We start from the raw sequence: 17947 nt of genomic DNA, 5'->3' as shown, positions 1-17947 counted from the left end.
ACAACATTCAAAACACCACTGTGCTGTATTAAAATGTACTTTTACAGAGAGATTGTCAGAGTACCAGCAGAAAATACACACTGTAGTGGACGGAAGCACAAAGAGATCAAGACACGGCTCATCAAGCACTACACATTTAAAAGGGCAATTATCCTTTTATGACAGCCATATACCTGTGGCCTTTCTTATACGCCTGTGGTGTCCTTATATCAAGCCCTTGGTGATGTTTCTTGTTGGTTAGACTGGTGTGGTGGAACCATATGGCTTTGATTAGAAAATCATTTAATCTCTCTCTGTCGCCATGCCCAGAGCCAGTAGACTGATTGAATTTGCAGAGGGTCTTAGTTGGTACAAAATGTTTATAAAGCACTATATCAATTATTTCTCCACTCCTTGCCAGTTCTGGTAGACGTGTGTGAGTGCATGCGTCTGTGGCTTGTTTATATGTAGCCACTTTTCACAGCTCGTGATCACTTTGACTGATGTTGAGTGCACAGATGTGGCACACTCAGGGAAGATTGAATTCATTCACATTACTATAGAAATTTAAGCTTTATAGCAGAACTGCAGGGACCCGTGACACCGCTGTGAAGATACAATGTTAAGGGTGGGATGGGTTGGAGGGGGTGTCACAGAGCCAGGTCTTTGTCTCTTTAAGTGCACCAAACTCATATATAATTGTGAATAACAGCAGTTAGTGGTAGTGAAAATATTTATTTATTCTTTATTTCCCTTATTTCGTCAGAGAAATCCAAAAGGTTTCCAGGCTTACAGTCTGGATATAGCCACAACACATTTTTAAAATACCCCCAAACCAGCTCCAGATGTTGGGTAATCACTACAGTCATTAGTCACAGGCAGAAATACTCTGCTCTGCCATTGATGGAAGTGCAGTTTCCATGTGTGCGCGCACACTTCACGGTACAGTAGCCCGAAGATGACTGCGAGTCCCATCTCCCGAGGCAGTTTTTCAGATGTTGTTCAGGACACTCAAAAAAAAAAAAAAAAAAAAAAAAAAAGGATCTGCAATAGGAGATATTTTAAAACGACAGCTCTTTTGTACACTTGCTAAAATATACTACCTGTAAATTATATATTGTAATCATAAACTTTAACTGCGATGTGGCTTGAAATAAGCCGAAAAAAAAAAAAAAAAAAAAAGATAAGCAGTAAGTGTGCGCCTGTGGCCCTCAGCCCGCCCCTCGCGGTGCCGTAATTAGACGCTCATTCCTTCAGTCAAGCTGCAACTGCGACTCTCAGCTCCATCAAATCCACTTCTTTTCCCAGTCTAGCTTCTTCTTCTTCATCTTTTTTTTTAAAGGAGCACTGCAGTTTCTTCACACATCCCCGCGGAACAACCAGCATCGGAAAGTCCACCTCGTCCACGTCTGTTTCTCTCCAGTTTTTGATACTTTGAGTCTCACCTTTTTCAATGGGTCTGCGCGTAGCGCTGCTCTGCTCTCTGTTCGGAGTTCTTCTTGGCCAAGGTAAGCGTGAGAAGCTGGGTATCACTGCTGCGAGGTGAGCCAAGCAGTGGGACTGTGTATGTGATAGTGATTTGGATCAATAGCGCATATTGCATGGCAGCTTCACTTTAAAGTACTCAAAGTAAGAAGTAGACAGATAACAGGCTAAAGGGTGATACTTGGGGAAGTGATGCATTTGTCTGGAGGCTAGTTGGGGCATGTGATGAAAGCAAAGTTTACAAAGGTGGGTGCTTCAAAGTGTTGCAGGTCTTTATTAAAATTGCTAAGGCTTGAACATCTCAAATTAAAAGATTGAAACTATTGTTTAGAATCATTGTTTTCCCTCTGTTTCTTTTTTATTACCACTTACAATGTACAATAAGTAGCACTGTGACGATATAAAGTGCCACCTAAACCATTTTCCAACTTTTTGTGCACTGCATCAACAAAACCCACAGCAACTTTCCAGTTAACCTTTTCTACCTTTAACGCTCTCACTACTGTGTTTTATTTATTTACACCGTGGACTGGAATCACTCTGTTCCATGAAGTGATGATATGTCACCCCCCAGAGTGTTAAAATGTAGTTTCACACCAGTTGTCAGGCAAGAGTCCACCCTGCCTGAGGTCTCTGCCTGCAAGTCAAAGGCTGAGTGCCTTGGTATGCTGTGATGCTCTGTAAGAGCAACCAGTATCTCACCAGGGCAGGGTGGTCCTAGACAGAAAGGTGAGATTTATACTTGAGCCTCACAGCAGGGTCACCAAGTCATAAGACTAGCTGTGTCTTAAAAAGCCCACTGGGGCAATTTCACAGTCAGCAGGGGGAACTTTCTCTCAGCTGCCTTCTCTGTAGGGGGTTGTGTTGCAGGTCTTTCTGCAGATCTGCTGGGTATCAGCTCAACCAACTGCATAACCATATGCGTTCCAGATAGATAAGCTCGACCTCTGTTTCAGCCTTTTGTATATATCAGTAAGATTGGAAGAAGCTTCCACATGTAAGCTTTGAGTGGTGCCTATGAAAGAGATGCACACTTCTACGTTGTGATGTCTGTCTGAGGCCAGCTCCTCTGTCTAGGCGGGGCTCCACGAGTAGGCTCATTAAGCCTTGTTTACATGAGGCGTCTAGACGCAGACAAGACATGTGCTGCTCTGCCAAGACAGAATGGCCCTCACAGCTAGCAACATCATCCAAAATGGAAATTAGCCCTCTCCAGACAGACAATGCACCGAGGAGACTGAGAATTATGGCAGGCTGTATCTAAACCAGAGCACAGCTGTGCCTGGTTTGCTTCTTCTTCTTCTTTTTTTTTTTTTTGATAAAAGACAAGAAGCCATGCAGTTTTAAAGCACTTCTGGTCTTTCAATTTTAGGTTTTCGAGTCAGCAGACAGCGGTGGCAAAGGAATGAGTCAGTGATGCCTAGTGGGTTAGAGTTAGTTATCAGCAGAATGCTACTGTGAGGGGAAAAGTCCAGAACAGATCGCTGGGGGAAGTTTAGAATAAGTGACCAACTGTTCCTGGCGTTTAAAATGCACTGACTAAGCTCCCGAAGAGAAAGAGTTTAGGATTAGTTCATTTTGTTGGACTCTGGAAGTGTACCTCTTGGATGCCTTTCCAGTTCTAATACAAATCATGTGTTTTGACAAGATGGTGTCAGTTACTGGAAGTGGTCAAAAAACCAAAACATTACACATATACACAGCGGTACACACATTTAAATAGGATCCATTAATGTTAATAAACATCCATATTTTCAGCCTCTTGTGGGCACAGTTTTTTTTTCTAGCTATTTTGGAACACCCTGGTGTTACTTACACATTCAGAAAACAAATTAAGTCAGTGAGCGAGAGACAGAGACAGAGAAAGAGAGAGGCTGGGGGAGCCTACTTGGTAGGCCCATGTGAAAAGCTTTTAAAATGTCATCTCATTTCATCCAGCTGCTACAAGGTTTATTGGCCAGAGGATACTGGGATGTGCCAGACTTCCAGAAGTCAGTAGTGAGTCAGCTAATATGCCTGTCTACCAATAAATCCTATATCCATATTCACTCCTTTCTGCCAGGTTAAACCTCCTTTCTGTAGTAGGAATGGCCACAGTTTTTTTCCCTGTAACCTTGCTTACTTTCTTAAAGAAACAGACAACAATCAAAACGTGTCATTTTTTAAAGAACTCTTTCTTGTGTCATTGTTATGCTTCTCCTCATATTAGTTCTAGATTTCAAGTGGGACTTATAGAAACTCGTGATGAACCTGAGAAATTAAGTTTTACAGCAACTCTTGCGTTGTGTTTCCACGAGGTTTACCAGTGTGCAGACTGTTTGTGATAATAACTATTCCCGCTTTCGCCTCAGCTTGACTAGTTTGATTTAATGGTCATAATAAAACATTCCTCCTGCACCTCTGGGAGAGGGCAGCAAATCTATAAAACTGTGGACTGCAATTCCAGACACTTGTCCTCCCTCCCTACCTGCCTAATCTAACTTATTATCTGATCTTGCTTACTCCTGCTAGACGCAGATGGTTCTGTTTGAGGTATTTCACAATCACTATTCTGGATAATTCAATATTTGTTTTCTCTTTTTCCTCTCGGGGGGGAAATAACGATGATTAATGTCAATTTTGTAGACTGATCTTGGTTTGAGACACAGGCAACAAAAAAACTGAAAAAAAGCCCAAGACGTGGATCTGCCAAAGCTATTTCACGTTTGGCATATCACACGCTAACCACAGGCAAACGAACGTGCTTGATGTAATTGTTACGGCTGATTGTTTAGAGAGTCGAAGCATTCCAAACTCTCTAATCCACGTGAATAAACAGCCAGATTACCACAGAGTTGGTCGCGCTCCAGTCAAAAGGCCTCATGTGGTTCTGCAAAAACATATCCATCATTCATTGTCTTTGGCAAAAAACAAACAAAAAAATCTCTCAAGGCTTTTCTCATATCGTCAAACAGACTCTGAATTTTGTTTATTTGCTATACAATTTGTCTTGGGTCACAATAGCAGGATTGTCTTTTGTTTAGGAAAGAGAGACAAAAAAACAGATCATCATAGCTCAATTAATAAAAACTGTTTGGTCTCGCTGAAAGACAAATGCTTATCGGATAAATGTTGCTCATTTCCCTCAAATGATGCTTAGAAGTTTGCCATCTGATATATATTTGAGGCACAGTGTGTTAAGGCACTTGGTGTGTGTGTGTGTGTGTGTGTGTGTGTGTGTGTGTGTGTGTGTGTAGGCAGGCAGGTGGCCGGCACTATATTGTGGGGCCTGCAGTTATTATGACAATGCCACATGTGAAAATGGAGTGTTGTGATTCACCTGTTTGCACATGCAAAGGTAAAAACAGTGTTGTTTTTATTAGGAGCAGAACAAATCTCAATGGAGGACTGCTGTAAAAACGGGCAAAAGCATGGCACCGATCATGAAGACTGTGCATCCCTGCCCCTTATTTCTGAGTCAACCACATGCAGGTAAGCCGGTGCTGTCTGCTACTTTGCTCTGTTAGGTTTAAGTGGGGTAGTTTATAGACTTCCAAGCTATTAAATGCTGCATTTCTTTGTCAAAATCATATTTTTTATCCACTGTATTGGGCCCAAGTGATTTGGCATGTGCTGGATATTAAGGAAATGTCTAAATGCCCTTAATATGAGATCGCTTTACCTTACTCCCATAAATCTCTAGGCACATTATTCACTTCACGTGAGAGCAGGAAGCGCTAATAGTGATGGGATAATAACACGTCTGCTGGTAACCATAGAAGGTGTGCTGCCACAGGTTCAGGGCCTATAAGCCAAACTGATGGCAAACACATTTGCCACTGTAAGTGATCCCAAATTTGTCTAAATTATAGTGTGAGGAGTGGAGAGGAAAAGGGGCAGGGATTTGTGGGGGTAGCAGGGTAATATTTAGGGGTGGAAAAAGGTGAGGGGGGTCAGAAGAGGGGCTGTTTCAAAACCCAGGAAATACCTTAGAGGTGAAATCCAACATAGAGGGAGGGAATAACAGGAAATCTGAGCGATTACTTCAGACACCAACGTAAGAAGAAAGAAAAAAAAAACAGGAGAAAAACAGTAAAAGGAAAACAGGAGCACACGACTGTGCCCTTAAAAGGTTCTGCAGAGGAGGCGTGTACCTTGTTGTGACTTTCAGATCTCGAGTGGTTTATGTGGAAAGAGGTTTCTGGTAAGAGTTGATAAAAAAAACTTGGTTTGTTATGTTTTTTTGTCTTGTAAAACTGCAGGGAGACAGAGATCCAGACCAGGGAGGAACAGTCAACCTCCCCTCCGCTCCCTTAACTGATTGGGCAGACAGTTAGACAATACAACGAAATCTGATCTGAACAGAAACATTTAGTAAAACATATTTTTATGATAACGCTCTTTTGTCAGATTGGGCTGGCTTCTTCCCGGTACTGCTTTTCACAATTAAACAGCTATTGTCATTTTTTAAATGATCCTTGCAGAAGATTCGTGTTTTGCTAATCCCTAGGGGAATCTCAGAGGTGAAGGTCAATTGCAATACATCCTGTCTCAAGATGTTACTCATTTTATGGTTATAGCTATTTCTCAAATCCTAACTGTGTCACCAAATTCTTAAGAAATGGTGGACTGATTCTGTCCCGGTGATGTCATTGTGGCTGCAAATAAACTACAGATACTGGCAAATGTTAGTCAGCCAGTTAGGGCCCCTGCTGTTCTGCTTTTTTTTTGTTGTTTTTGTAGGGTGTGAATGTAGGATGAGGTTTGTTTTAGTGATTTAGATATTTTTGGACAAATGTGCAGCTTGGGACTGAAATCTTTGGTTTAACTTGGGTCTTAAACAATCTGAACAGAGTCCTCAGAGAGCTGTCAGCATTGCAAACACAATACATTCGGAGTATCCTCCGCTGAGCTCATTCTAGACTTACTCAGCCCAGTCATTCATCAGTTTTCAGTGTGACATGAGATCCCCGTCAGGCTCGCCTCGGGCCGATTTTAATGAGCTGCACTTTTAAGACAGATTTGCTTTGCCATGAGCCAGTTATCGATGGAGCAGAGAGTAAATGCACCACCTGTGTTTTGTGTTTTTTCTTGCTGACAGGATAGTGCAGGAGCAGTGTTGTGTAACAGTGCTCGAGGATAAAATGTGCACCAATGGTATCAACACTGCCAAAGACCAGGGGGCCTGCGATTCTTTATTCACCAACACCTGCGACACCAAGACTACAAAGGTGCGTTTGTATGAGTGTATATGAGAGTTTTGTTAGTAGAAATTACAAAACAGAAAAGTAAATCACCAAAAAACGTCTTTAACCACTTTGTTGGACGATGATTATGGCAAGTGATTGATGAGAGCAGTGTTGTATATCTCTCTATGTGTGTGTGTGTGTGTGTGTGTGTGTGTGTTGTGCAGCAGGATGAGGCATGTCACTGTAGGGAGGAATGAAACTTGTTGCTAGATTATAAATTAAACTGTGACTGTGGAATATTTCACCAGCGCATATCCAAGCACCTTTTAGATTTGAAATGCTTCTCAACCAAACTCAGGCAAACTCTTGCCTTTATTTTCCATTCTATATGTACTATATACACAGTATATACAGTGTTTTTGGCAAGAATCTTGAATCACCCTTGGTTTCCTTATGTTCTGCTTCCAAGAAGCCAGACTTTCTTGTAATTTTAAGCCCCTTTTCCATTAGTAGCTACTCAGGTCGGCTCGCCACGGTTTGCAGGGTTTTCCGTTAGATGGAAGTACCTGGTACCAGGACTTTTTTAGTATCTATTCCTCTGGAATAGGTAGCCATCTGAGCAATCCAAAAATATGACATCAACAGACTGTATGTCACCGATTGGCTGGTCAGTGGCGTAACTCGATGAGTTGATGAGGGTGTCTCCTTAAGGAAAATCAAAACCACCACTAAAGTCAACCTTTAAAAACAAAAGGACCAAAACAGTAAAAATGATTAGGCATAGCTATTGCACCAAACATCAACATTATAGAGAAATGTTCCCATTTGTTTTAAATTAATTGAAATAAATAGTAATTTTAATGGGGTTACAATCCAATATAAACTCATTATTAGTGAGCTTTATAACTAGCATGAAAATCTTTACTTTTACACAAATCTAGGCTCGTGTAAGATCTGCTTCCATCTTTGATTACAGATTTAAATGCTTTCTTTTTCTAACCTTCATTAGTTCCCTTTAACTGGTTTTATGTCTTTCAGAAGTATTTTGATAAATTATTTAATAAAGAATTTGGTCTAGAATTTCTATCCATTAACAGTTTAGTTGTGATCTACTATATACTGCTTAGAAGCTTTTAAAGGTGTAGCCCCACACAGCCCCACTGCATGCTACAACCGTACTAAAGCTTTGACCTACTCAAAAGTGCTGTATAAAATGGAACAGTGGAATTGCAGATACGTGTGATGAGTATTTTATGTTTAATTTCAGTTGAGATACATATTCTTTGTGGTTGGACATCCATAAAGAGACAGAGATGGCCTGATCTCAGGCACATTTTAAAGGAATATAAAGCCTTCTGTGTTCTGCATAGGAGTACCTATTTACATGATGTTTTTATTTTAAAATAAAATTAGCAGTGTAGCTCTGATGAGGGAAAACAAGCCAACCTTAACACATAACCAAAGCTGATTGCTTCCCATATTTACCAGAACCTCTTCTATGCTGACAAACATCAGCTGCTCTGTGTTCCTCTCTCTGCTGCTGCTGGCATGGCTGGCAGCATGCTATGATGATGCATTTACAAAATAATTTTCTCTACAGTGCTTTCAAGTTATTTTACAAAGTTTCTCCTGCCACACCCTTTTTGTGAAATTAAAATGCTTAAAATCTGGAGCATCTTTAGTAGCATGAAAACAATATGGGAATAACACCACCACGGGGTTGCAACACATAACAACAATGCTCAGTGGCTAGTGGAGCTAAGAGAAGACCGCAGCAACTTCCCTGAACAGGATCCAGTAACCATCACAGAGGCAGACATCCAAGAAAGAGTCTCAAGCATGAAGCATTAGACAGTACCAGGCCCTGACATGAGTCACACTTACGGGCTAAAGAAAGTAAGTGTAACTCTATGAGCATCTGGCAGCACATATGAACCAAGTGGCTGGCATAGTATACAGGAACATCTGTGCCGATTATGTCCTGGAAGTCCCGAGGTCAAAATAGGACACGTCCCCAAGGATGGTTGAGAAATGCATTGACAAACTGGTGATGACTAACCAACCGGACATAGTAGCGGTGGACACGAAGAGAAAAATGGCTGTAGACCTTCCCAACATCGGGAAGAAGGAACGTGAGAAGCTTGAGAAAAATATGCACATTTTCAAATATGCTTAAAATGTGTTGGTGCTTACATAGTTCCTGTGTGAAAATATGTCTCAAATGTGCAAAACTCCACAGACACTGGCTACAGTGGTGGATATAAAATCATTTACTTGATATTGAGGACGTCAGATTGACAAGAAAGAAATCAGGACTGTGGGTGGCTTATTCCATAACTCTGAGCTTCTTCAAATAATCTGTGTTCTCAAGGAAAAAGACAGCATGCTGATGCAAGATGGACAGAACAAAATGTACGTTTAAATGATAAATAATGACAATATCTGTGAAAATAATGTTGTACTTTCTCTAGTCAGTCAGAGAGAAGAAAAGGGGATTTGCTTCAATGTGCTGTCTGGATAAGGTTTTATGTTTTCAATTTAGAAACTGCATTATTGTGTTTTGTAAGATTTGCAGTGATGATAGTAGAATGCCGTATTGATGTTTCACATATGAAACTAATAAAAAGGCCACTTACTCTAAGCGAGCATGGGAGAAGCAAGAAAAAGCTGGACAAAGATAAGATATAAAGCAGTTGTTTGTGCGAACTGTTCAGGAGTGTGTCTGTGTGCTTGTTGTGGGTGGTTTACACTAAAAGAGTCCTAAGAACAAAAATTTTTCTAGCAGTCAAGGCCACACAGGCATATACCCACACATAAACAAGCACACACAAACAAACACAGAGAGTAGCAGTCAGCCACTACTGGTACACAACTCTTACAATTGCTCTCCTTTGCCTGTGTTCAGTCTTGCAGTCACTACAAACGCTGCACGTGTGCACCACCACGCTCACAGTCAGATTCCAGCTGCATAACCAAATTGCCAAAACATGCCCATCTGTCACACTCCCCACCTTTCTTGTCCATAACTGACATTACCGGGCTGTCATAATGATTGACTGAGCATGCATTAGGGAGAGGGGGGATGATGTCATCTCATCACTGTCTCCCTCTGTGTTCTCTTTTTCTAACTGACTGACTGCCTTTCTGGTCCCGTCTGAAGCCTGCCAGTTGGCGTATCGTCTCAAAAAAGCTCTTTTTCTGTCTGTCTGGTTGATTGAGAGCTTGGCTGTCTGTCTAAAGCAGCTTATTCTCAGCTGTCAGTTTAAAAGGCTGTCTCACTTCTTTAACCAACACTCTGTCTGCTCTTCTTCATTTTTGTTTTACCTCTGCTGGTACACAATATCCTGAAAAGATCTCTGTTTTGTTTTCTTTCAATTATTTGCAAATTTTTCATGTCTATGCTGAAAGTTCTCTAATACTGTGTTGTATGCTGTTTTCGATAGATGTGCTGTGACTGTTGTACTCTGGGGAAAACAGCCCATGAGCTTGGCCTACCCTGTGACCACAACCTATCTGTTGGCCATCAGTGCAATCTGGTGTCCCGGGCCTGCTGTGTGGAAGGAGCCACAGCGCATCAAAGAGAACGTGGGTAAAAAATGCAATCCTGCAGGAGGCTATTTCTTTTATTGTTTTTTTTTTTTTAATAAAACAAACAAAATATGTAATTTAAAGTAGAGTGGGCATAAAAAAGTGGATTAAAGTAAGTGAAAACCTCTGCAAATCAACATGAAAATCATTAGAAGTAAAAATAGGAGGACTGCTGGTTTTAAACATACGACTACACCGCCCCCTAGTGGACGCTTATGGTTATTACATGTTCATTTTCTTAGCTCATTATATAGCAGCTTAGGTTCAGCTACTGAACATTAATGTGGAAATCGGACAAATTTAGCATGCTGATTATGAGCTTTTGGACTCGATAAAATAAGGAATTTAATGACCATCAAAAATAAGTCAGAACTTCACTAGTAACACAATGTTTTGCCAAAAGATTTCATGCATAAGGTGTTAAGAGTGCATAAATAAGCATGCTTTTTTCTCTCTCTTGCAGTGCCTAACAAGGACGAGACAACTGAAAATGGAGATTCAGCGTTAAATAATCAGTGCAATGGTAAAGCATAATAAAAGCTAACAATTGTGATTTCTGCACTTGTGTTAAAAAGTGTGGATCAGATATCAATGTGTCTGTGGTGCCTTTTAGGGAAGTGTGCTCATCGCTGTGTGGGGAATGACACTTGTGCCTGTTTCAAAGGCTATAAACTCAAACCAGATGGAAAGAGCTGTGAGGGTAAGCCGCCTTTGTATTATTATATATATGTAATGATTTCAGTCTTATATTTTCATATCAGGACTGTTTTTGGTGATAAAGAAAAGACTTTTTTACTGGAAAAGACTCACACAACAGAGCCTCAGCAGGAGACGTGTGATGTATTCCTTTACTGTCTATCCTGTTTTTTCTCAGATATCAACGAATGTTTGGTGGGAGCCAGCAATTGTCGGGGAGGAGAGCGTTGCATCAACACGGAGGGTTCGTTCCGTTGCCAGAGAGAAGTCAGCTGTGGAACAGGATATGAGCTCACTGACAGCAACAACTGCAAAGGTCTCTGCTGTTTGTAGGGAGACATTGATCTGCTGTTTTTTTTGGCTGCCGTTCATAGCGTGTTGACAGGAAATTCTTCTGTGATGTCTTCATCCAGATATTGATGAGTGTGAGACCGGTATCCATAACTGTGGACCACAGTTTCAATGCCAGAACACCCAGGGGTCGTTCCGTTGTCTGCCCAAAGTTCAGTGTGGATCTGGCTTTATCCAGGATGCTCTTGGAAACTGTATTGGTAAGCATTAGCACCAAAAGATTTATTGTGGCTAAGTGTCCCATACAGAGCTCTGCTGTCATTTATGATCTCTACTTGAGCACTTGTAAGGATATTGAGATTCTTAAATTGCTTCCCTCAAAATGTCCTCATAATAATGTAAATTTCAAAATATTTAACAATATGATGACTGACATATGCTCTTTAATAAATTAACATCATTAAGACCTCTGTTCTTGAAGCCTTAAGTCAGTTACATTTCCAGATATGTAATAAGACTTAGGTCTTTTTGGGGCTCACTATTACACTCAAACCTGTCCTCATCGTTATGGTCAAATTTGATTTATTATTTATTTATTTTATTGACTTAAATTCAAAAAATATTTTAGGGTGGATTGTAGCTCATCATGCAATAAATTACCTGGTGTAAGGTTAATCACTGCCATCGTTACATCGATTGAGAGGAGCCAAATTATAGACAGAGGACTAATTAGGAAACAAGACCAGGTTAAATCAAAGCAATCAGGGCCTCATTACATGAGAAGACAAACAGCTGAAATGATTGACACACACAAGGAATAGAAATGATCCAATTAAAATAGGAACTGAAAACTGAAAAAAAAAAGAAGTCAAGGAAACTAAGACAGATAAACGGGGTCACAAAAAGAAGCATTGAATAAATAGGAAACATGAGGGATTTGATCAAACCTAGGAACATCATGACATTTTTAAAATTTAGAGTAACATCTGTGTCGTCTGTGCTCCTGTTTTCAGATATAAATGAATGTGTTAGCCAGACAGGTCCATGCAACAGGGGGCAGATCTGTGTCAACACAGTGGGCTCGTACACCTGCCAGAGGAACTCGGTTAACTGCGGTCGAGGATACCACCTCAATGAAGAGGGCACACGCTGCGTTGGTACGGAAGAGCTCATCATGCCTACATGCAAAGTGTCTTACTAGCCTACATACGGTGGATCTCATGGTGTTCTCTGTCGCTTGTACCCCTGCTTACAGATATCGATGAGTGTAAGACCACTGAAAATGTCTGTGGAGGTCATGCGTGCCTCAACATGTTGGGGTCTTACCGATGTGAGTGTGAAGCTGGCTACATGTTCAATAGCATCACTCGGCTTTGTGAAGGTAAACTGGGTTTTTTTTGCTTTGCGTTCTTACATTGGTAGCTAAATCCAAGTGTATCCTGAGCATGTAAATGCCTACAGCATGTATGTGTGTGTGCTACTTCTAGTTAAAATATGCATTGAAGTAACAATTTCAACTTCTTACTTTGTCAGTTTTGGACTTTTTGTCTTAGATGTCAATGAATGCAGGCATTACCCTGGTCGTCTGTGTGCTCATAAGTGTGAGAACACTTTGGGATCCTACAAATGTAGCTGCACTACAGGCTTCGCGTTAGCTGCCGACGGCAGAAATTGTGATGGTAAGACAATCGTGTAATTTATAGAGCCTAGATTCTGTAGGCTAGACAGTGAGTTTATGTGGGCGGATGTTGATCATCTGGTAATCAGAATCTTTGTGGATCAATCTCATACTCCCCATGCATTACTAAATGCGTTTTTGCCCCCGATGCATCCATCAGAGTGTTGGTGTGAATGTTCGATTTTTTTTAAAAGAAGAAAGGTGCCATACAGTATAAGGGACAGTCAATAACATGTCTCCCCTCTGACTTACACAGTAGAAATCTTGCATGATCTGACATCCCAGTGTTGGTGTTTTTCTTATATCATAATAATACTGATCCAGGATCAGGGAAGCATTCAGTTGCAATGTTGATCCTGGACCATCATTATTATGGTAATGCTGGAACAAGACCAACAAAGAGATAACAGATACACCTAGATACCCCTGTCTACACGGGGGTACACTTTTTCTTTTGATTAAAGCTACAGCTGAGAGAAGATGGTAACATTTTTCCATCTGTTGTCATAGTTCTCCAGCTTATGCCAAAATGAACGCCAACATGTAATCAAGTCTAACTTAAGAAATATGTTGCTGTATATCTTCATATGTTGCTGTAGCATTTTACCAGTCATCAATCTAGGAGTCATATTTTTAGGTAGCTTTCATAGTTATTTGTTCTTTATCCATAAATAGGTAAATATTGCATTACCGACACACACACGCAAACGTTTTGATGCTAACTTTGATACTTTCTCTGTGCAGATTTGAACGAGTGTGAGAGCACCCCATGTAGTCAAGAGTGCGCCAATGTGTACGGTTCCTACCAGTGTTACTGCCGCCGTGGCTACCAGCTCAGTGACATAGATGGCACTACTTGTGAAGGTAAAGTTGAAGCATGTGAACTGCAACTGATATTCAGTTTAATTCAGTTGACATTGTATTGTATAGCACCAAATCACAACCTCAAGGCGCATTGTAAGGTAAAGCCCCTACATTAAAAGAAGGATAGCAATACAAAACAAAAAAACCCCTTAGAATCAGATGACTTCCTATTAGCGAGCACTTGGCGATGGTGAGAAGGAAAAACTCCCTTTTAACAGGAAGAAACCTCTGCCAGAACCCAGGGCGGCCATCTGCTGTGACGAGTTGGGGGTATTAGCCGAATTTCCACAAATAGGAACATTCAAACATGCAGATCAGCCTTGAATTTTTCTAGACATGACCTGACAAAGACGTATGTGAGAACGCTAATGTGTGGCTCCTATGAATCAGACATTAATGGTGGTTGGCCACCCTTATTATGTGTATATAAATAAAATGAATGTGTTACAAATTCACCTTTTTCTTTGACGTTTCCAGATATAGATGAATGTGCCCTGCCCACCGGAGGTCACATTTGCTCCTACCGCTGTCACAACACGCCTGGCAGTTTCCACTGTTCCTGCCCCGTCAATGGCTACACCTTGGCGGTAAACGGGCGCAGCTGCCAGGGTGAGCTCTCTGTAATGTCACGGTGCAGTCATGTGGCGTTTGTTGGAGACCCTTTTTCCCCAGCTTTGGACAAAATCATGTTAGTGACTTTTAAAACCCTTTTTGTCTTTCAGATATTGATGAATGTGTGACAGGAAGCCATACGTGCACAGAGAATCAAAGCTGCTTCAATGTACAGGGAGGATTCAGATGCCTGTCTTTCGAGTGTCCGAACAATTACAGACGGGTCGGAGAGACGTGAGTATTTGAACTGTGTCCCTGGTGCAGATTATTTGCTGAGCAGGGACATGTTTATGAACAGCCATAACTATGATTGTGCTCTCTGTGTTACAACAGAATTAAATTGAATGAGTTTACCATCATTATACATTAAAACAAATTTGTAAAAATACAGTAAATTTCACTTTTTTTTCATGTATTTTTTTAACCACATATTGAATTTTAGCATTTAGCATTTATCAGTTACTAGTTTCATGCAACACTCAAAGAGCACGGTCTGTGCTCCTTATAGCTAACTTTGAAACAGTCACCATCTAAAGAGCTTTAAGTTTACATACAGTAATGTCAGGCTTTTTAAAGCACTCCTGGTTTGTATATGGATCAGAGTCCCTGCATGTCCAGTATGCTAAATGCTGGAATGATTTCAGTATGAATCTGGCTGTAGCATGTTTTGTTGTTTCCGAGTGATGACATGCATATGGACGTTTTTCAGTTTAATTTTGGCGCACATGATGATGAGAATGTGCACACCCACACCCTGTTTGGAGGCACCCAGTGAGAGAACGTTTTGCATGATCCTAAAGAGGGCACCGTAACTGAAAGTGATAATTCCTTTCTCTGCATGCCATGCACGGCAAATGACATTTTCACCTGATCTCCCTTTCTCTTTCTCTCTTTGCCCGTTTTGTTCCGTCTTGTCCCGCCCTGCCTCCGATCTCTTTTTTCTTTTGCAGTCGATGCGAACGCTTGCTTTGCAATGAGTCTGTCGAGTGCCTGACCATGCCCCTGAGAATAACCTACTACTACCTCACCTTCCCCACCAACATCCCCATCTTCACCACCATCTTCCGCATGGGCCCCTCCCACACCGTGCCTGGCGATGACATCCAGATTGCTATCACAGCTGGCAACGAGGGCGGCTTCTTCAGAACTGAGCAGATGCCCACTGGTGGTGTGATGTCAGTGGCAAAGCTCATCAACGAGCCGGAGGACTTTGAGCTGTCTCTGGAACTGAGGCTGCGCCGCTATGGCGCAATCACTACATACCTGGCTAAAGTGCTGGTGTTTGTTACTCAGGAGGAGCCCAGAGTACCCTATAATCCCCTACTAGATTAAACAAAAGGGATTCATAGGTTTGTTGTTACCCCCTTAAAATAGATGTGGCATATTAACTTAATCTCACGCAGAAATCAGAAAAATTGCGAAATGCATGCAAGAGTAAAGAATGGTGATGCAATATAGCCTGCTATATATTAATGATTACACAAGTTAAGTATAGTTAGAGCATGTACAGGTAAAAATATAATTATGATTTCCATGAGTTTCTAGCAAGTGCAGGCCTTTCAGGGCTACTGCTGGTCCAAAACTATGGTGCCGCTGTCCCCTTTATCTTGTCTGCTATTGAGGCTTTTTTCTACTACATTTTTTTAAATGAATGAACTCAAATACTACTCTGTCTCCCAATAAATGCACATTAAACATGGCACATTATTTTTTAATGACACTGTAAAATACATTAATCAGAAGAAAAACAATCACAATTTGTAGTTGCATAGCATTGTACACAATAAACCTTTTGTTTTAAACAAACAAACAAAAAAAAACCCATATGGGTTATTATTCAGGAGTTTATATTAGGACCAACTGAATGCATCTTTTTAGGTGAGGCATTGTCAAAGATGCCACTGTAGGTGGCGTTCTAGGTCAGTGTAACTCTGAAAATGGTAACAACCCAAGTCTGCCGACAACTGAGTGTAATTTGATGATGGTTGCATGATAAAGTCTGACATTTTGCAGTATTTTATGGTTTATGTGCTGGATGAACAGTTTTCTATTAAAACTGAAATAGAAATAACACATGTTCAAGTTAAAACCAGTGTTTGATAATGGTGCTTTGTGGGGTTTAATCAAATACAGCAAAGGGAGCAGTTGGAATGTGAGGCTAAGTCACAGATGGAGGCATGAAGATTTCCCCTCACAAAGTTTCATATTACTATTACTCCAGTAGTTTCAGAACATTGCGTATATTCTGTTTTGTCATTAAAAAAATGTCCTTCAATTACAAGAAAGTGTTTTAGTATTTTAAACATTTTAGTACTAAACAACATTTATTAATGTTATTAGATGCCATTAAAGTTAATTTTCTTGGTTTTTTTAAAGGGTTTCCTGCATTATATCTGCAAACATATGTGCAAACCAGGCTGTATTTTTTTCTTTAACACTGGCTTAAAAAACTGTTAAAAACCACAAACAGCAAAACCTTCAGTCACTGACTACACGTAATATATAAAGTACTTAGAGTGATTCCATTCCTTCAAATTCCAGTAAGCCAGAGTGACACCAGACTTTGCATTGTTACTCCTCCTTCCCAAATGTCACTTACCATCCACTGCGACAACATCTTTCTGTGGCAGTGATTTTTCGTGCACATCTCTTTAGCTCCCGTTGCACAGATTTCCACTGCATACTGCGGGTGCAAACCCCAACACAGACAGACAATTCCAAATGAAGGCTGAGTAAGTGACACGAGAAGAGATGCAGTGGCAAAGGAGAGGGGAAATGTGCACCAGCGGAGATTATAAATAGCTTGACATGCTGCGAGGGTGCTGCCTGAGGGGCTGTGGCTTTTAATAACTGTAAATTCAGATTTCTCAGGTTCCTCCTGTCCTGAACTTTTGGGCTAGTAAGGATGCACTTGGTCCCTGTTGGGGATAGCCTTAAAATAAGAGTCTAGTGGCGTACAGGAGTTTTTTCCTCCCCTTTTGACGTTGAGTTATGGGGCTCTGGGCTCTGGCCGGTGGTCTGAACAATTTGCGGTACAGCAACATCACCGCGCACAAAATGAATGATGCCCTGCAGTGTTTGTGTTGGGGCGTTATCAATGTGCTGACTATAAATAATAATTACCAAAAAAATAAAAGGCCCTACACTTGACCAGAAGACTTTCATCCAAAAAAGTCTGTTTTTCTTTCTGGTCTGAGAATATTGGGGTTTTTTCTCCTGGGCTGGGCCACGTGAGGCATGGGGAGATGGAGAAGGCGCGCATACGTTCATGTGTTTCCAAGCGTGTGTGCATGACATAAATGCACACATATTCACAAATGAACGCGTAGAAGTTTTTTTTTTTACACTGAACTGTAATTACCTTGAACTGATGCCTCTGCTTTGAGGAGCCCATCTGAGTGTAAAAGGGTTAGGGGTGGATGGGTGGGGGGGGGGGCAGTTCACTCTAGGTCATTATCTTCTCATAAATTTACTCTCTACCCCAACAGCTTTCACCTCATCCTCTAGAGCCCCACTTGGGTCTTTCTGCAGCTCAGGCCGTGGTATTATAAACTAGGAGAACATTTTGTGGGTTTGGCCCAGAGCA

At 41.0% G+C, this 17947-nt stretch overlaps 1 protein-coding gene across 2 annotated transcripts in view; it reads left to right on the top strand.

The window, feature by feature from the left end:
• Positions 1 to 1210: 1210 nt before the first annotated feature.
• fbln1 (fibulin 1) overlaps positions 1211 to 17947 on the top strand; it is a 32322-nt gene continuing 15585 nt past the window's right edge. The window contains exons 1-15 of one of the 2 annotated variants that reach the window (XM_031728004.2): positions 1211 to 1487; positions 4827 to 4935; positions 6545 to 6674; positions 10076 to 10217; positions 10684 to 10743; positions 10834 to 10920; positions 11095 to 11232; positions 11330 to 11467; positions 12221 to 12364; positions 12463 to 12588; positions 12761 to 12886; positions 13630 to 13749; positions 14227 to 14358; positions 14472 to 14595; positions 15312 to 16646. In XM_031728004.2, the coding sequence (XP_031583864.1) occupies positions 1433 to 1487; positions 4827 to 4935; positions 6545 to 6674; positions 10076 to 10217; positions 10684 to 10743; positions 10834 to 10920; positions 11095 to 11232; positions 11330 to 11467; positions 12221 to 12364; positions 12463 to 12588; positions 12761 to 12886; positions 13630 to 13749; positions 14227 to 14358; positions 14472 to 14595; positions 15312 to 15693 (2013 nt within the window). In that variant the 5' untranslated portion in view covers positions 1211 to 1432 and the 3' untranslated portion in view covers positions 15694 to 16646. Of the gene's footprint in view, positions 1488 to 4826; positions 4936 to 6544; positions 6675 to 10075; positions 10218 to 10683; positions 10744 to 10833; positions 10921 to 11094; positions 11233 to 11329; positions 11468 to 12220; positions 12365 to 12462; positions 12589 to 12760; positions 12887 to 13629; positions 13750 to 14226; positions 14359 to 14471; positions 14596 to 15311; positions 16647 to 17947 lie in introns of those variants that run through there. The other variant, XM_031727922.2, reaches the window with a different exon arrangement.

Source organism: Oreochromis aureus, linkage group 7 (genome assembly GCF_013358895.1).
Source record: "Oreochromis aureus strain Israel breed Guangdong linkage group 7, ZZ_aureus, whole genome shotgun sequence".
Classification (NCBI taxonomy): Eukaryota; Metazoa; Chordata; class Actinopteri; order Cichliformes; family Cichlidae; genus Oreochromis; species Oreochromis aureus.
This window is presented reverse-complemented; position numbering and strand designations above follow the sequence as displayed.